The sequence below is a fragment of the Amblyomma americanum genome, chromosome 1 (genome assembly GCF_052857255.1).
Source record: "Amblyomma americanum isolate KBUSLIRL-KWMA chromosome 1, ASM5285725v1, whole genome shotgun sequence".
Taxonomy (NCBI): domain Eukaryota; kingdom Metazoa; phylum Arthropoda; class Arachnida; order Ixodida; family Ixodidae; genus Amblyomma; species Amblyomma americanum.
In genome coordinates, this window is record NC_135497.1 from 434,494,027 (window position 1) to 434,513,930 (window position 19,904).

Sequence of the window (19,904 nt, forward strand, 5' to 3'; positions counted from 1 at the left end):
CTCGTGAGGATGCCCATCACTGCCTCCGACCACTTAGGTAAGCTCTGTACGAAAATTTGCTCGCGTGCGCCAGGCGTATTATTGGCCCAAACTCGCTGATGCCGTCCAATAGTGTACGCTAAAGAACCCCAGGCGGTAAAAATTCCTGGCCCCTTCACTACGGCCCCTTCATAGCCCGAGCCGCTTTAAAATGCGTCATTGACGTTAACTGCCACACACTTGACCAGTGATTGAAACTTTTGAGAGCCAATCAGAGATGCAACATGGCGCCGTTAGGCGAATGTGAATATCCAGAATAGGGCCCCTGGTGCCCGCCGTAGCGGCCACAACAGCCCCAGGGCTAAACTAAATGTAAGGCAACTTACCTTTATTTTTTAAATTTTCAACCTTATACACGGTTTTGAGGTATGTAAACAAACACAGGTGCGGATGCTGATACTAGCCCTAAAGCGGTTCTCTTATCAATGGCGCGACGTTTGAACAGGTTTACGCCAGCGCCGACAGCGCGTGTCGCCCAGCGATTTAAAAAGCAAACCCCGCTGGTTTTGATAAGGTAGCGCGGCATCCAAATCCTTCCGCGCAGTGTTTGATAAGGTACCGATGCTGGTGACCGGCCAGCTTTCGATGCTTCTCTTTTCTCCTGGGGTTATTGTTTGCTGAAAAAACACGCCCGTCCAAACTCTTCAAACATGTGTTCTGGGGCTAAATCACAGTATTTTCACAACAAAAAAAGTTCGACAAACCACGTATCAACAACGAAACCCGGAACAAGCTTGGGAAAAAAAACGTAACTGCAAAAAAATTTGAACACGAAAAAGAAAATTACATATAATGTTCCAAAATAAGAAGAACAAAAACAAATATAATGATGACTACTTTGTAACAATTATTTAAAAGCTTTTTTTCCCGTTTCTTGAATGGTACCATCGTAATTAAACAAGTCCTCCGTTATCATCATCATGACTATCGCCGCCGCACGAGCCAGCGATCGACTGCTGCCGTGCGCGTGTTCTTTCGGTCATCGGCATGACATTCGAATGCTTCTGCAACATGGACGGCCTAAGCCACGATGCACAGTTGAGGTCTCGGCGGACTCGCAACGAAGAAGAGAGACGGCACCATGAACGAGATCTCGCGAGGTGTGCCAGCAGGCGACTGCGGCCGTGCACCCCAGCCCGTCCGAGCACTGGGCTCGGCAAAAAGAAACAAGGTGAGTGACAAGAGCCCTGCCGCTTCTTCGTTCTGCGCTAAGCTAAGCAGATTTTCTATGCCCCTTAGAGCATACGAGCTACGTGTATTCAGTGCGGCGCCTTTAGTAACATATTCACCTTTCAGTCACTGTTGCCGTCTACAGTCGTGTAGTTCATCCAGTTTTCAGGAAAAAAAAAAACTAAGTGGAGGCCGTCCGCATGGCATAATAGGAAGCTCAGGGAACCGTGCGCCGGTCCCCGGCTCAGCAATTATGCAATTCTCTTTCACTACATTTGAGAGGAACCCATAAGAATTCGCGAGGACCAGGAACCAGTTCTACGCAGATGTGCGTGCATGTATCGCCGCCCGCAGAATTAGCTTCATTTAGCATACCGGAGTCGTATTAGCATAGACGTATACTAGTTTACCACACGCCTCCTGCGCACGTGCAGTGGCATTGGTGCGGCCAGGTGGGGCAGCTGCGCATGCGCAACGGGCGTCCTGTACACCGGCATACGTTTACGCTAGTAGAGACTTTTAGCTCTGCGCATTTACGTTCCTTAAAGCGGCAGACTGGGCTAGTTGGTTTTACATCTTCATGAAATGGCTGCGCGAAAGCAAACACACACAGACAGAAGGGAACAAGCGCTGAATCAGCGCTTGTCCCCTTCTTACTGTCTGTCTTTGCTTGTGCGCTGCCATTTCATTAAGACTTACGTTCCGCTCCGCTTAGAGCCCACCCAGGGGAGCGCCAGCGGAGCGTAGCGCGCGTAGAGTTTTGCCGCAGCGTCTAAAATGCCCGAATGTGCGTATTAGTAGAGCGGAGCGCTGTGCTGCCCCAGCTTTTGATCAAAAGCGGAGTTACGCTTAAACGAATTTGAATCACGCTTCCTTTTATATAGGTACACTAAAATTGCTAAATAAAGGCATTACTCGTGTTTCTTGTGTATGCTGTAACATCAGTGGTCCATATCATCTAATAGTAAGAGTTTCGTGTTTGTGATGGTCAAGTCAAGCCGAAGCTCCGCGAGCACTCCACTGGAATGACTACACGATCGAGTGAGCGCGCAGCGCTGTAAATTTATTCGCCTGTATGCGTACGCATTCTTAAATCCTGATCTGCCTAAGCACATTTTGGTTGCTGGCTGATCAGGCAGCAGGTGGATAAATAACTCTATATGCATACATTTCTTGTCTACACAGACATGCTAATATAGAGAAAAAAAGGCTGTGAACACAAAATAGCACACACGAGATAACTCAATCTATACATCAAGGAACTACATTTGCACACCAATTTCTTATGTCAATCGTCATCCTACGCTTGTTATTTGCAATATACTGATCATCGGGAATTTCATTAGACACCGCTGGTTCCCAATAATTGCGTATCTTTTTACCATAGTGTGTATAAACCCATGGCTTAACAAAATGTTCCGTTTTTCTCAAGCGGCGCCACATCGAGAGGAGTAAACGAACGTAGAGGTCCAAACTGATCCCAATACGGAGCGAGCGACCTGGCTGGTACAGAAAGAATCGAGGCGTTGCCTGAACCAGGCGCATGACGTCAGGATTACAACGATCTTTTTTTGCAGACTGCGGCGAGGTCAGTCCACTTACCTGGAACTCCAACTTGAGATATAAACACGGAGCGCATATATGTAGAAGTCATAATTTATCCTAGGGTGTGGTTGTTTAGCTGTCACCTGCTCCATCTGCCTTGAATGCCGAAAGGTTTGCGCGCCTACGGGTGCGTGGATTGTTACGGCTAACACGCGAACACTTCATTGCAGCATGCGCTGCCGCGCGTCAAAACATACTGGCGCAGGCGTAGAGGGGCCTGTAGGAAGGAAGGAAGGCCTCAGACGTTGCTGGCACATATCCATTACGGGGAAGAGGCCAATATACAGGCGGGTATATTGCTGGATACAGGAAAGTTTTGACGGGAAAAGGAGTGGTAATAGGATGTAGCCTGATAGATTGGAAGACGGAAGGACAGGGGTCCTGTTAACTTGGAGATCGAAGACGGGACAATGGCTTAATGTGCATAATAGTATACAATGCCTGTAATGTTCCAATGTCGTACTGACTGAGTGCAGGAAGAAGAAATTAGAATGGGAGGCGCTGCGTTTCTTGGAGAAAATTTTGCACAGCAGAGCGCACACTCCTTTCGCTTCGTCCAAGCAAAGAAGCGCCAATTGAAAGAACAACCGCGGAAGACACAGGCAAGCCCAGTTGATGAAATGAAATTTGCAAAAGACGCTTCCTCAAATGAAAGAAGCGGCGGCAGAACAGCAGGAAATGATCTATTGTCTCAGGTTCGTCACAAAAAGGGCACAGTGGGGAAGCCGCCAAGCCAGATCTGTGAAGGTAGAAACTTAGAAGTGGAACCCGGCAACGCGAGCGTGTGAAAGAGACCTCTAGTCTGCGTGAGCGCCAGTCTTTGCTACTCAAAGGATGCAGAAGATGCTGATATTCGGGAGATGATGTAAGAGTCGAGGCAGCAAATTCCTGAAATATTGTGTAGCTGCGAAACCTCACCGCAGCTGTATATGCGCACGTTGGTAGGACAGCAACAATTCGGCCGCAGAGAGAAGCTCTTGCTAAGGAATCTGCAACCTCATTTAAGTGAAAACCCATGTGACCTGGTACCCAAAGCAACCTTACCGAATTTAGATGAAGCGGAATCAGGAACCTAAAGAGGCGTAATGCCCGAGACTCAGTGGGTGAGGATAAGGAAGAGCAAATGGACAGAGAGTCTGTTATAACCACAACCTGGGAAACGGTAGTTTCTAATTTTCGTAAGGCTAAGATTACTGCTAATAATTTAGCCAGAAAAATGGGAGTGAAGTCAGGAAGACGGAGAGAAAAAGACGAATCCAGTGAAGGCGAAAACATTCCCACACCTGCCTTCTCGCGATCCTGCGAGGCATCGGTAGCAATAAGAACATGACAGGGAAAGGACCTTAGGTGGTCCTGCAACAGACCCTTAAAGAAGCGGGAAGGGCTGCAGCTTTGCAATTGATGGGAAAATGTCATCGAATTCAATCTGGACAGATGATGAGTTGTTATACAATTGGCGGACATCTGTGAAATGAATATTTATGGGATCAAGGAGGGTCTGCAAGTAACATATCTGCGGGGTATGCAAACGAGACCAGGCAGCCCTAAAAAAGGCGGAAGGTTGACTAAGAAATATTATACTGGAAGCGTGAAGAGGTGAGTCGCACAATTTTAAAAACGTTTGAACTTTTAAAAGGCGAAACCTAACTGATAACGATGGCATTCGCGCCTCAAGGTGCAGAACAGCATTGGCGACATATTTTGGAAGCCCAAGACAAAGGCGCAACGCCTCACGCTCCAACAGCATAAGAGGGGAAGTTTATAGGCAGGAGCTCCCGAGAATAAAACACACCCGAACTCCAAAATTTGGCAGACGTACATTTTATAAATCATCAGAAGTGTATGCCTTCTCATGCCTGAGCTAGCACTACAAAGCCTACGGAGTATACCAATGACCCGAACTCCTGTTGCAGAAAGTTGCTCAATGTGCGGCCGCCTGGAAAGAGTAGAGTCGTTTACTACTCCGAGATACTTCACCGTCTGAACTTCAGGTATTATGTTATTTCTATAGACCAGGCAGATATTTACAGGAACAGAAACTGGAAGTACTAACAATGCGCATTTCTTCACATTAAGGGACAGATGAATTCTTCCTAACCAGTTGTCAAGAACATTGAGGTAATTTTGCAGGGTTCGATAAAGAGTGTGAATGTCACCTGCTGTTGCAAAAAATGCAATATCGTCGGCGTACACATAAGCTTTCACATTTTGAATGCATGGAATTGAGCTTGGAAAAATGTTAAAAAGAACAGGTGAGAGAACTGATCCTTGCGGTACACCTCTTGTCTGTGGAAATCTCCTTGAGGAAACACCATTTTGGCAGCAGTAAAATTGTCTATTTTCCAAAAAAGCAGAAATCCAGCCTACAAAATAGCATGGGAAGCTCAGTTCTTGTAATCTTAGTAATAGAGTCGAGTGCTCAACGCTGTCGTATGCTTTACTGACATCCAAGATGACAAGCGCCGCAAGCTGTTTTCTATTGCGAGCTAATTTAATACGGCTCTCTTGGTCAGTATGAGCACACCAAATTGAACAACCCGGCCTGAACCAATTTGACATGGAGTCAATAGAGCATTTCCTGAAATGAATGACATGACACGGCTGAGAAGGACCCTTTCCAACAATTTCAATAGGTTCGATGTTAAATAAATAGGGCGTATATTGTCTAAAGTTAAGCCCTCCTCTTGCTTTTTAAGCAGTGGAACTATTTCAGCAAGATGCCACTCATGCGGTATCCAAGGACCTTTAATAGAATGGTTAACTAGAGCCAACAGGTCTGCAGGAGATTCATTGAACAAAATTTTGATCATAGATGAAGTGTCCTTATCGGGGCCAGGAGCCGCTGGGGATAAGCGCAGAGCAATTTGCGACAGCTCAGGCGTAGAGACCTCAGTGAAATCACTTGAGGTGCATGTAAATATGGTAGGAGAAGGTAAGGCAGATGTAAAGCGAAGCTCTAAGCCACACGCAATATCCTCTAAGGCCTTTGCGATGTCAGCAGGGGACTGAACGAGGGATTCAATGTTGGCAGCCGGTGGAATCACCTTGATGCGACTCATGAAATTAAACAAAGCTCGTTTATTTCCTGATTGTGAAAGAAAATCGTAATGATTTGTATTATACTCCTCCTTTGCACGGGCGACGGTGCGCTTAAATGTTGCTGCAACATACTTATAATCCAACCAATTTTTTGGGCATTGATTGACGAGAAGTTTCTTCCAAGCTGCTTTCCGTCGTCTATATGCACGCGTGCACTCAGCATTCCACCAATTGTTCGCGATTGCACCCTTGGTTCTCTTAACCAAAAATTCAGACTTTTGCCCTGCATGGTCCAGTACTTAACACAGATGTGCAGCCTTGCTTTCGGCACTTGTCGGTACGCAAGTGTCTGAAGTGATTTGGAGGGCTGATTTTAGCGTGTCTTTAAAGCAACTGTAATTTCATTACGTGAGCTGATGTCGCCCAGGAAGAGTTAATTTACACGCAAACTTGAAACTAATCGGTAGATGATCACTGTTTGTTGCATTGTCAACAGGCGCCCAAGACATAACAGACACTCCTGTGGAGGAAAAAGTTAAATCTAAGGCGGAGCGGCATTGGCTCCGAACAAACGGTAGGCAGTCCGGAATAGTTGCAAATCAAGTTGTTGTCAGCAGCCCAATCAAATAGTCTCGAACGAAAACTGTCTGTTTTAAACCCCCACGCCACATGGTGCGAATTGAAGTCTCGAAGTAATAGAACCAGAGATCGGCTACTAGACATGAGTGAGTCAAGTGGCCCAGTGTTACGCACACCAGACGGGAAATATGCATTAGCTACCGTAAAGGGCTGGTGACCTGGGACGCTGATGTCAACCGCAAGGATTTCACATTCATTGTCCGCATATTGGAAAGAAATGGATGCCCTGTGGCAAAACTTTGTAGAGATGAGCACTAACAACCCTCCCCCTCGTGATGACCGGTCAAGCCGGAAAGGACGGTAATTCTTGAGATTATAATTGAAATTAGAAGTTAGCCATGTTTCCTGTAAAGCAACTAAATCTGGTAGAAGCTGATTGCATAGGCAATTTAAATCTGTTGAAGCTGAGAATATGGATCGACAATTCCACTGTAGTACACTTAAGAACCCAATCTTGGCGGAGGTGCCGCAGCCGCGACTGCCTTTTCTAGAATCCTGGTCTTAGCATTTTGACTTGCGTTACTTTTCTTTGTCTTTGACTGGGGGCAAGATGGGCCTGCAATATTCAGAGGAGACCCACTTCGTTTCTGGGCGCGTAGATCAGACTCCATATCCATACAGTCTATAGAGGATGAGTCCATAACGCTGGTCGAAGGAGAGGCCTGAGAGGTCTTTTGTGGCTCACATTGTTTTTGGCCCTGTGGAGCGGAATTGATTACTACAGAAGGAGGAGTAGCTTACGAAGACAAACAAGACAAGAGCGGAGCGGTGGACGCCTGCAGAAGATTGGTCATCTGTGCAGCTATGACCTGCGAAATGCACGCGGACACGGTTTCCATAATGCGACCCATTGCGTTTGCCACAGCTTTCTCAACTGCCGCTGTAATAGCCTGGGCGCAACTAGAATCCATTATGGGTGGGCATTTGGCGGCCACACTAGAGTAGCCTGAAGCTCTCTCCTTGACTGCGGCAAAAGCCTCTCTCTGCGTGCATCTGCGCTTGTCTATAAGTTCGAGCACCTTAACTTCTTGTGCTCGTGCAGGACAGTCAGGTGAATCAGCAGGGTGAGCACCGCGAAAAAAACAACATTTCTCTTGCTGTTCAGGACATTCCTCTCTGCAATGACATTTCCCACAGGCACAGCAGCGTAAGGCCGATTTGCAGGCTTTGCCGCTGAGGCGAAATCACCAGCAGTTTGCACACTGAAGGGGCCGTGAGTTAAAGGCATCTACTCGAAAAACCAATGGCCACACCTCAATCTCTGACGGGCAAAATATTCCTGCAAATGTGGCAATGCCGGACTCCGTATACGACGTTTGCAGTCATATGCGTCGTCTTCTCAAGCGATGAAGCGAGTGAATAGGAGACGATGCGAAGCACCGCCTCCAGCTCCCTCTGCGCCATTTCGCTTCGATGTGCAGTCGCGTGTTTATATTAAGTGTGGACATGCCTTTCCGTGCGCATTGCGATACAACAGGACAGTTGGAGGCGCATCAAATCTTTTTGGTATAGTTTCTCTGTCGTATGTGCGTCGTCGATCTTCTAAGGGCTCGCAGCTAGAGGACGGCTACACGGACTACACCTTATGTGATGCATTTCAACCTTGCAGGAGCCGCTGAGCGACGTCGCCTTCAGAGGCGTCGGCTGGAGATCCTGAGCAGCAGGAGGCCGCCTTACTTTCTAGTGCCATGCAGTCATCCACGCGCTTTCCCCCCTCTTGATGACTACCGGAGTCTCTGCGAGCACCATCTCAGCTTTTACGAGCGCATTCGTGGCGCACAAATCCCTGGCAGTGTGGCAGGTATGTCTTCAAGAAGAATTTCCGCACAGTTGTGCATATTTTTTGCCTACTCACTTACTAATTTATTCTTAGTTTCAGGTAAGAAAATATTGGGTACCTAGTTAGCCGGAACTATGGCGGATTTTGAGAGCCCAGAAACGTAGAGAAAGTATAGCTCATGGTGTCCCCACCACCTCGCTTCAAAGCGGCCGTTAATTATCCGCAATATCATTGGTTATATATTCATTTGTGCATCGTCGTTACGCAGGCGCCACCTTTCGAAATGCAGACTTTAATTTCAAGTTGAGAAAATTATATTTTCTTCTTGTGGAAGCGAAATCGTGATGCTTACCTGGCTTATATTTAACATATTAAGTGGTCCTAGTGTTGAAAGTGGGCCACTTGTTGGCACACTAACTGGATGGATAACGAAAAGCGTTCGTCTCCCATTGATGACCATGCAGCGAGCTATACAAATGAAAATTAAAGGTGTGACGTTGAGAAACAGGAAGAGAGCAGACTGGGTCAGCGAACAAACGAGTTTGTAGCAGCAGCAGCACCGGTCTCAAGCAACACATTCGGCACCGGTGACGGCGTCGAAGAGCGTACCGGTTGGGCTCCCGCCTCGCTCTTGTTTCTTCTAGCTAGCTCTCGGCAGCGCATCGTTCTTTGGCACCACTGTCAATAAATCTCCATGTATATCCTAGACCTGGCCTCTGACTGTTTGTCGCGACACGTTAGACATCCTAACCGAAATCAAGAGGAAGAAATGAGCATGCGCAGGTCATGCGTTGCAAGGGCAAGATAATCCTTAGCGAAAAAGGCTGCGATAAAAGAGCATATCAAACACATTGTATTATTTCATATTTTTTGCAATTTTGTCCCTGTGCTTAAATTGCAAAACCAACAGTTTAATCCTGAGTATGCTATGAGTAGTATTTTGAACATTCTTACAAATGAATCCAAAATACATTTTTTTCCGCTGAATATATTCATTATACTTTAAAAATATATTAAACATATACATTAGAAGTATAAAATTACTACACTAAAATAAATCACTTCGGCTTAAAAAAGGCGTCTTACACGGATTTACAGCTTGTGACTGATCAATGTTGTCAACAGCAGAAGTAATGACTGATCCGGCTATAAGCATCAGGAGACAGACAATCCAGAGAAAACGCGTTCTCATCAAGAAGTCTACGACAGTGGAAGGCCAAGTGAGGGGACCTTTACGGGAAAGATGTCGCCACACAGGAAATGCAAACAGAAAGTGGTCAGCAAACAGAAACTGCCCCGACAAGCGTGATACTTGTCTTGGCTTATGTATACCCCTCGAGAGGCGACACATTATCTTGCCCGGTGAGGCGTTGTGGGCCCCCAAATTATCGCACAAGTGTCGGAGTGGTCGCATTCGAATCTGGGGTTTATAGAACCGAATTGGTGGTCGGAACTTGCGTCAGGCATCAGACAGGAGCCGAACTGTCAACCAACAAATACATGGGCATCTATGGGAGCCGGATGGCGTTGCCAGTCGGGGTCCTTTTCCCTGGCATGTTCGGGCCCGGAGGTGCGCATGGCGCCCAGGCCCGTATAATGCTATCACGCTCTCCACACGTAATATGAATAAGTGGTGATTGCCTTCCTGCTGGATGTTACCATAAACGAATGGACGACAGAAATGGGAGAGTTTTCACTGTTTCCGGAAACGTGATTTCGAGCACTAAGTTGTTCCATGGCAGCTTGAAGGGTACTGCAAATAAGCTGAAGCGGACTGCCCATTTATAAGATTAAAAGTATACTGTCGACGAATTAATTTCGTATTTACGAAAGTACACTTTAAATACACAGCCAACATGCTAATGCGATTTCACGAAACGCGATTTCCTGCACAAGGTTATTCAGCGGCAGCTTGCAGCGTGCTGCAAATGTGTTTACGCGAATACCTCGTTCGTTGGAATTTAAGTATACTTTGAACGAAATAATTTCGTATTTACGAAAGTACACTTTAAACACATTGCCAACATATCATTTCCCGAAACGCGATTTCGAGCACTATCTGCTCAACGGCAGCTTTAATTGTGTTGCAAATATGTTTACCAGGACAGCTCATTCTTTACGATTGAAGTATAATTTGGACGATTTGCGAAAGCGCACTTTCAATACATTGCCAACATGCATAGGGCGTTTTCCGAAACGCGATTTCTAGCACGAGATTTTTCTACGGCAGCTAAAAGTTTACTTTATATACGTTCAAGCTACTACCCGTTTGTTAAAATTGATGTATACTTCAGACGAATTAATTTCATATTTTCTAAAGTAGACTTTTAATACTTTGACTAGATACTACAACCGCATGTATATATTTTTTCACGTATTTGAGACGTGCTCGAAGCAAGCTTTAAGTGACGTATTTCTGGCAAAAGTTAAGAATATACTTCGAATACCATGCGTAAAATTTTAGGAACCTATTTCCGGCATATTTTTAGTGCATTCAATGAATACAAGATATGTTTAAAGTACAATATACATATCCCGCCCTATATTCCAGAGGTATTAGTTTTCGCTAAGGGAATGAATGGTCATTAAAGATTACGAAAGGGAATCCGAGAGGAGGCAAGCGTAGCAGAGGGCGGTAAAACGTTAGGCGGGCGGTTGAGGCTAGCAAGTGTGCGGGGGCAAGTTGGCCGCAGCCGGCACTTGAGCGTGTTAATTGGAGAGACATGAGAACGGCTCCGTGCAGAGCAACCAGCAGAACCGCACGCGTGCCCAAGAGAAGGAGTTCACAAGGACGACGCTGGAGACACAACTGAGAATTTTACTCGATCAAAGAATCGATCAGAGCAGGGCGCACGTGCGCGTGAGCCGGCAACGCGGACAAAAAGAAACTGAACAAAATAAAAGGAGAGGCATTTGTCCCGCAGTGCGCGTAGTTAGGATATGATGATTATGATTAATAGAACAGCCTGTACGCTGTCTTCAGACATGTTTGGAATAACTATAGCGAAATATTTCTCAGGGTTCATGAAGCGCACCGCTTCTAGCAGCGTTGAACTAGGGGCTACATGGAGAGGCGGTGCGTATTCGTAGACGAAGCACCGAGACGACACAAGCGCCTTTGCATTCTAAGCTCGTTGTTAGCGCAATTTATCTATTTATCGGGATATCTGAATGGCCTTAGAAGTGAGGGATTAATGAGTGGGGCTGTGCATACGGAAAAGCGTTCTGAAAAACTGCGCAAAGCATAGCTAGAGAACGATTATAAAAGGCACTTTTAATGGGTAATTACAGAGTGTCCTTTTGGACCATCCTGAGCGTTACTAGTAGCAGTACACAATTTTAGGAGATGAAGAAAGGACCTAAGCGACACAAACGCTAGCAATGCCTCAGTGTTTTTGTATCTTTATCGCCGCCTGAGCATATAATATAATGACAGAGCGCATGACAAGACCTTTACGACACCATCCACTCAAGACCTGACGGGCAGTTGAATTGTTTGGTATTTTTTTCCCTTGAAATAGCGGATGAAATATGTCCCAGCAATCAACAGATGGACGTTCGCCGGGTGAAATGGTGTTATAATATATGGACTTTGAGATATCTTCCTGAACAAGGTTAAGGAAAATCTGTCCAATGCAGACGACGACGAGATCGCAAGTGCGGCAGCCTTGGAAAGTGCTTTAGCATCATAAAAATGCCTTCATCAGGGACCTTTGAAATCTTCAGGTATAGTGTTATATAGCCAGCGTAGCCGCATCCAACTCGTTTTCTTCCCCTTCGGGAGATTTCTAAAAGGTGGGAGTCAGTGCGAGCATGTCACAGCGCTGGTAAAAGAACGATCTTGTTCACCTGCGTTTGAACAGGCAAAAAAGGATTAAATAAAAGAAAGTAAAGACGAAAGCTGATAACTTTTCCATTAAAAAGACTGGTGCCTTTTTCATCTCCCGATATAGAAGTGATATCACGACGCATTCCAGCATTTGACGCAAAGCAGCAACGTTATACGTACCTAACTGCGGTCGTGTTGGAGACCTATAATAAGCTCTTTACCTATCACGGGATACGAAAGTGTAAGGTTGCTTGCCAGCGATGACGCCAAAAATGTTTTGAAACCGCGAAGTTTGTCTAGAAGTAGTTGAGTTCAAATATAAAGATTAGCCCCAGATAATTCGATCAAGGACAACTCCTTACTTTCTGAATTGTGATGTGACAAGGGAAGGTTATTGCCGCACTGACTGCACTTCCCTTCAGCCTGCCTGTCGCGATCGTGAGACCTCAGCAAGACGTCGTGACAGACTTGCGGTACTGAGTGTCGATTTTACTCTAAACGTTCCTTTGTTTTATGCCGAATAAAGCTTGGACTCTTTATGACGAAAATTGTCTGTGTCGAACCAATTTTCCCTCACTGCCACTGCTGAAGTGACAAGGCAAATAAAGTGTGCGACGTTCGTACTTTTCGATTCCCTATTTTGCGATGCCGTCTACGTCTTACTATTGCGGTAGAGGCTATGGACTAATAGAGGTATTGCTGAGCACCTATGTTCTTATTTGAAACTGACCAGAAAAATTCTCTGTTCTTTTATCTTTTCTGCAGTGGTCAACCAGCAGCCGCCGCGCAACCAAGAACTTAGGGAGGTTGCAAGGGAGACATCACTTCAATCCCGCATACAAAGTGCGCTCTCGGACGCACTGCAGACGCTTTCTCATCTTCTCAACTTTGCCATCGGAAGAGCTTTACATGCAGTTCGTCGCATATTCCTCTATCGCTAGCATGTCTGAGAGTTTTTTTGCTGTAATAAATCATCTCATGTGTTTAATTTTCATAGTGGCTTTATTCCCAATGCGAGCTCTTATCCAAAAGACGTGGATTACAGTGACTCATATCTGCTTCTTCATTCCCATGCATGCAAGGATCTACCGTTTCTGATGCGTGTACTTTGAAAACCCGTGATCGATCGTTTTTTTCGCGGACGTAGCGATGATGACAGGAAGGTGGAGCTTTCCAACAAAGCTGTTCGTTTTTTCTGAACATCTACCGACATTGTAAATGGAGAAACTAGGCTGGGACGACAGAAACATGCAAGCATTCCAGCCATGCTGCACCTAACATCGCTGCGTGGCGATATGCGAGTACTGTGCGCAACACTGTATTCTCTATAGCAGCTTTGCAACCTACTTGTAACGTTCCCAACTGTGAAATCACAATGGTTATTGCCGCACTGTAGGGACTACAGTTCCCTTCAGCCTGCTTGTCGCATTTGCGAAAACTCAGTAAGGCGTGGTGACAAAGTTGACGTACTGAAGTGCGATTTTATTCTAACTGCGGTTTTGTTTTATTCCAAGTAAATCTTAGAATGACTGGAATCTCGCTGCCGAACCAATCTCTGCTGCTCCCCTGCGACGAACCCTTTCCCCTGGATATGCGCGTTCTTCGCGCTGGCACATGGACGACACAGCCGCCGCAGAGCGGTGGCCTGAGCCACAGCCACCTAGTGTTGCGGCTCTTGAAAACAAAAATTCACAGGAGCCCCTAATTCCATTATGTGTTCGCAACGGGACCGCATTAGGAACTGTTGATACCGTTGCTTGAAGTGACGTCACTCCCCTCCAGCCAAAGGGAACTTGCCCGTCTGGCGGCCCCCTTCCCTCACCCAATCATCCGATGGAAATGCACCGGTCTGGTGACGTCACCTGCGACCACCGAGTCAGCAAATTTACCTTGCGACATATTTTCTTCCCTATGTATAACGCTATCCCTCTAAGAAAATGCTTTGAGAATGTCTCATGCAAAATTAACTTTCTTTGGGTTAATTAACGCGCTAATGATTTAGTATGGCATCGCGGAGGCACTGTACTGTGCGGACAGGTTCCACGAGCTAAGAAACTCAGACGTTCAACGTTTTCCCCCGTGTTTCTTTGCGTTTTCCGTCGGGCACAAATGGCCGCTGAACTGTTTATTCGCAAGAGCTTTTAAGAAACCGTTTTTTTGGCACGTGTGGTGAAGTTTGTGGCTTGTACCGAGAAAGCCGGCAGGCGTGCACGTACAGCCTAATCCGGGCTCCGAAAGGCCCTCCACGAATCGCCACGTATAGTATGTCTTGTGAACACTTTTCCCATGGTTTCGACACACTGTCATGTTTCTCATGCTTCACGATTTGAGAATTCGAAATTTTAATATTAACATGCATTCTGCCGCTCACGCATTTCACTAAAAATCATATCCGTTGTGGTGGCTCAGCGGCTTCAGCACTCGGCTGCTGACCCTAGGGTCGCTCAACCGAATCCTAGTCGCGGTGGTCGCATTGAAATGGAAACGCGCCAGTGTGGTGGGTGATATACGCGCACGTTAAGGGACCCCAGGGGTTTGAATCAACCAAAAGTCCTCCCCATGCAGTGCGTCCCTCATTGCCCATGAGTCGCTACGTGACGTTAAACCCCATATACCACAACTAAACATGTTTCCTGAGAATACGTTGCCTACTTTAGGGACAGACACCCCTTGGACGGAGCGAGAATAAAGGTCTTCGCCATAAAGAAAGCACTGCTGCACCAGAAAAATACATTCTGATTGACATTAAAAAACACAGCTCGCCTTCATGCCTAAAAGGATACACCGGGTGATATTTTTTTTACTTCAGTTGAACTAGCTGTTGGCCTAGTGGGTATTATAGATTTAAGATCACACTTATGCACCCCAACCGCACAAGGTACAAGAAAGTGAGGAGGCTATCACAGCCGTGTGCCCTTGAGCTCGAAAGCTATGAATCGTCTTTGCGTTTTGCGGATTTTTATTTTAGAAACAATGATAGATACGTCGGCGCGGTCTGCGCATCTGGATTGTACAGCAAGACGGGCATTGTTACGAGACAGAAATCTCCTCTAAAAGCCGAAAAATAAACAAAAATTAACCAATCTATTTTTTAAGTTTTGTTCTAAGGCCACACGATTTTAGATCAAATTTGAAGGTCGTCCATATCGAAGGCGAGGAAAGTTTAAATATTTGATGAATCTGCGTTGTCGTTCGAAATATCGAGCGTGAAAAATATGCTTATGCAAGGTCGTCCAGTTGACTTGCCCGCATTGCACATTTACAAAATGGCGTCGCTTCGCAAGGTATCGTAATCGAAATCACGTTTCTTCTTCTACGTAACAAAATGCACAAGCTGCCTCTAGATTTGCTGTAGTAGGAATTCGAGCGGCGCAATTTTAAAACTTGTAATGCGAAAAATCCAACTAACTCAAGGAGCTTACAAGCGTATTTTTGACAAAGCTTGCAGTTTCGAACCACAACGGTGATTCAGAAAATTGAGAAACTGTTCTTGTCTTCCAGGTTGACGGCCTTCATTTCGCTGTTATCAAATTAAAAATTTGTTAACGATAAAGTAACCATCCGGTACATGGCCAACTTCGTTCCTGTTCGCACAACGTGCGTGTTTTACGTCCCTGTCACAAGGGCGGAACAAGTGATCGAGGGCACTTGGGCGTTTTGCAGCATACATATGCAGGATACTCGGAAAAAGTATTCTACATATATGAACTCAGTATTGTATGTAACACCTGTTAGAACGCAAAGAAAATGAACGCCAACGTACGTGCAACCCAAGGACGCTACCACACAGTATCGCGGAGGTCGCGCCACATTTATTGATCGCCTTGCCCCGGTTTTGTGGAAAATGCGTCTGCCTGTCTCGCTGCCCAATTGCTGCACAGTTCAGATGCGCGGATAGTTTCCTCCATGGTGAATATTGAGAAGATTATATATTCTTCGAACAGCAAAAGTGCTGTGCGAACAGAACAGAAAATGCTTTTTGCAAAGTACTCAAATTTGGAATGTGACGCACAAGTAATTATTTTAGGCCAAAAGTTAGTACTGCTGGAGTGAAAACCTTCAGCTGCATCAACAACCGTGATTTGTAGCCGGAAATATTGTTGTTAGAATATAACGGCTAGAAATGTGCCACTCAAGAAAAGGAGAACAACTAGACAGACGCTACGCACGGGGGAAGTCTCATTTTAGAACAAACAGAGAATACCTACGAAAGATTTGCCGGCCCCCAGGAAATCAGCGCAAGGGTGTCAAGCTGTGCAAAAAGTACCCTGTTGAGAAGAGAGAACTGCCACATACATGCTCAGTGAGTCATAAAAGTAGATACAGCCTCTCTCGATAGATATAGGCTGTATCTGAACACGACCGGCTTTAAGATCCCACATATTTGAGGATCCGCTTGCTAGCTAAGTCCGGTCGTATACGAGTGGTGAGATGGCTGGCCTCGATGTGGACCGTGATTGCGTGTTTTCAGGTTGCGTGCAGTAAATTGCACTCTCGGAGTTCGAGCGGCAAAGTAGTGGTCTTTGGACATATGAACCCACCCCTCGAAAAGTCAAGTCGGTACATCGGGTTACAGTTGAGAAATCCTAAAATTTGCGTCGCAGTTTAATTACTCTTATATTATGGTTGGAATATAAGCGCATAGAGGCCCAAAACGTTTGCCGTGATTCTTAGTTTCTTTCTCCACGGGGGTTTTTGGCAACGTTTTATGGAACCTCGGTCATGTTCTTTTCCCTTATTTTCGCTTTCGGTATAGAGCACAAACCTTTCTCACTGAAGCTGCGCTTGAAATAAACTACCTGACAGACAAAAATAGAAAATATGGTTATGAGGCTCAGCAATTAATTTATTATGGAGGACTTGAATGTCAAAGATATCACTGGAGCTATTATTTCTTAAAATCATATTCAGAGGGAAAAGTTCCGTTTCCGAAACTGGAATGAAATAAATTGTCTCAGGATGACTGCCAGTCAAGTATTGGGTGCAGTCCCCTTATGTTGAAGGAAACTTCAAGTATATTGCATAGATTGTTTTCAGTTTAACAAGTCAATCCCAAGCAATCCATGGTTTTGAGCAAACAAGCAGCGTTAATAAGTTCACGCTACTCGCTTGCAGCTGCCGCATTTCTGACTCAAATTCGACTGAGGAGCAACCAAGAAAAATCTGCAGCAGCTTCAGCATGCTTTCCCGGCTTTTCCAGCTTGCTGTCATCAGTGTTGATGACATGCGGCCTCCGAAGTACAGGAGAGCCATTGGGAAGCCGCAAAGGAGTTGCATTACCGTTTGCGCAGAGAGCTGAAAGCAGTTCTCTCTCACGTCCTCTTGGTCTAGTGAAATGTCATCTCTGGAGATGTCGCCTTTTTTTTTACAGTTGCGCGGCGTGCGAGTGCAGGCTCCCTAGCCACCCTGTGCGCAGGGGTGCCTCGATGCGCATCATCCGTGCCGGCCGAATGGTCTTATGTAAAAAAAAAACATCCAGTACATGCGCCAGAATAGAAGTTTATATAATAGCCAGATATCAGCCAGGGAGACAATCTGAAATTTTCAGCGCAAGAGGGGGCCGTAAAGTAGCCACAAACGGCAGCCCTGGGGAGACACGGCGCCGTCAAGGAGAACCATTTGGCGCCTCGGTCGTGTCGTATCCGCCCTCCTACACGGCAAAATAAAGCGTCATTCGGAAGTGTGGCTGTGACGATAGCTGTTCAAGTAAGGCATAAAAATTGTCAGATTTCGCGCTTAACCGCTTTAATATACAGTTCTCTTGTGATTATAAATTACGCTGTCATTTTATTTCGATTATGCAGACTTTTGCATACTTTTGGATTTGATAAAAAGGCATCGCAAGACGAGACAAGCCAAGAGCACGTCCGGACATTTTGAAGCAGCATGAGGACGCACAAAGACGATGTTTCTGCGCAATTACTTGCACTTAATTGGACAAGCGGACTCCCCGGACTGTTGCGCACGTGGCGTGCTAGACTATAGAGCATGCTTTAGTGGCGTGCTCAGAATATGCACGAGAAAGGCTCATGCTGGAATCTACTTTGAAGTCTTTTGACAACAGGCCCCTCTCGGACGATTTCCTCCTCGGCGCTTGGCCGGATAGTTGGAAAACATTAACTGCAGCGACACGGGCCTTGCCTCGCGTTTGTAATGTTAAAAAATGTGCCGTCTTTTTTCATCTGCCTTCTCCCATCATCATCATCCCCCATCGTTACCCTCTTTTTTCTCCTCTTCCCGATCCCCAGTGCAGAGCAGCACGGCAGATATTCATTTTCCCGACCAACCTCTCTGTCTTTCCCGCCAGTAAACCCTAGAGAATCTGATTTGAAAAAAGCGTTGGAGACATACATGTGTATTCCAGCGCAGTGTATTTCAGAAGAGACAGGGCGCTGGCAGTTAGCCATCACGAAGCAAGCAATCATAAAAAGCGATTTTGTACATAAACTGTAGAAGAACGCCTTATGCATCGCCACTATCGCCGCTGGCAACTCGTCCACAGTACATGAAGAGCGGTCTGCCTTTGAAAAGAATTAATGGTGGTTCGAAGAAATGTTGCCCAACTTGGGCGAATCGCGCTTCTAAAAATGCCATCGTGCGTCGCAAACAACCTTCAAGTACTTTGTTGAGTCGCACTGGTGTAAGCTGTAACGACAGAACGCAAACACGCTGGCTGTATTCTCTCGCGAAAAGCGAGTCGCTGTTGCACTGCACGTGGTCAACAAGCGGTACCGCAAAAAAAATCGGGTTTCGTTACTCCCGATGGACTATATGAATATATAAAGTGCTGCCTTTTGGGCTATATTCAGCGCCGGCAACTATCCAGCATATGATGGATACAGTTCTCGCTAGACTGGAATGGAAAACCTTTTTGGTTTATCTCGATGAGGTAGCCGTGTTTTCCGAAACCTGGAAACCTTTGCCGAACACCTTGAACGTCTGGACACAATATTAGATGCCCTCCGGTCGGCCGACCTAACACTCAATCCCGAGAAGTGCCGCTTTTGGTACGAAGAGTTTAAGTTTCTAGGTAATCTTGTAAGTGCCAATGGCGTTAGGCCCAACCCCTAGAAAACTGCTGCTGTCGCCGATTTTTCCGCTCCTACAACCATGAAAAGTGTGCAACGCTTCCTGGGTCTGTGTGCATACTACCGTCGCTTTCGCTTCATCGCCTACATTTTCAAGCTTGCCGCGCACCTGTGCATCCTCATGCCCGACTATATGCAGTTCGTGTGTCCCGCAGAGCGAGAAGAGGCTTTTGCAAAGCTGCACAGACGGCTGCAAACAACGCCTGTTCTTTCCCACTTTTATGAAGAAGCCGACACCGCAGTCCATGCGCACCGACACCAGCAACATTGGCCTCGGCGATGTATACTCGTCCAACAGCAAGGTTGCCTGGAAAGTGTCATCGCGTATGCAAGCCGCAGGCCCTCTCGCGCTGCAGCAAACCGAAAAGGAATGCCTCGCGCTTGTGTGGGCAGCCATGAAATGACCTTACCTCTACGGCAGCCCGTTCAAAGTGGTTGCCGACCACCATTCTTTGTGCTGGCTGGCCAATCTTTGCGATCCATAAGGGCGCCTAGCCCGGTGTAGCCTCCGCCGCTGAGAATTGGATTTTAACATTGTGTGCAAATCCAGCGCCTCCTTTATGTTTACAATATCTGCCGAGTACAGCCGATCCGACCGCCAACGTCCTCTCCTATCCGCCTTTCGTGCTCTCCCCGATTGGCTAGCCTTTGCGCCTGCTCTACGTCTGTGAGGGAGAGTGCCCTCTGATTGGAGCCTGACCACGGAAGGCGGACG

At 46.3% G+C, this 19,904-nt stretch overlaps 1 protein-coding gene across 1 annotated transcript; it reads left to right on the forward strand.

Annotated features, from left to right (window-relative positions):
* Positions 1 to 1,026: 1,026 nt before the first annotated feature.
* LOC144125187 (uncharacterized) lies at positions 1,027 to 19,593 on the forward strand. The gene is made up of 4 exons (XM_077658377.1): positions 1,027 to 1,210; positions 8,102 to 8,293; positions 12,867 to 13,015; positions 19,345 to 19,593. Exons 1-4 carry the CDS (start codon positions 1,027 to 1,029, stop codon positions 19,591 to 19,593), a joined length of 774 nt encoding a protein of 257 aa, XP_077514503.1.
* The last annotated feature ends 311 nt before the right edge of the window (positions 19,594 to 19,904 follow it).

Coding starts and splice junctions, on each gene's coding strand:
- LOC144125187 (XM_077658377.1), top strand. CDS start 1,027: ATGACATTCGAATGCTTCTGCAACATGGACGGCCTAAGCCACGATGCA. Junction 8,294..12,866: donor AATCCCTGGCAGTGTGGCAG/GTATGTCTTCAA, acceptor TCTTTTCTGCAG/TGGTCAACCAGCAGCCGCCG. Junction 13,016..19,344: donor TCGGAAGAGCTTTACATGCA/GTTCGTCGCATA, acceptor TGTGTCCCGCAG/AGCGAGAAGAGGCTTTTGCA.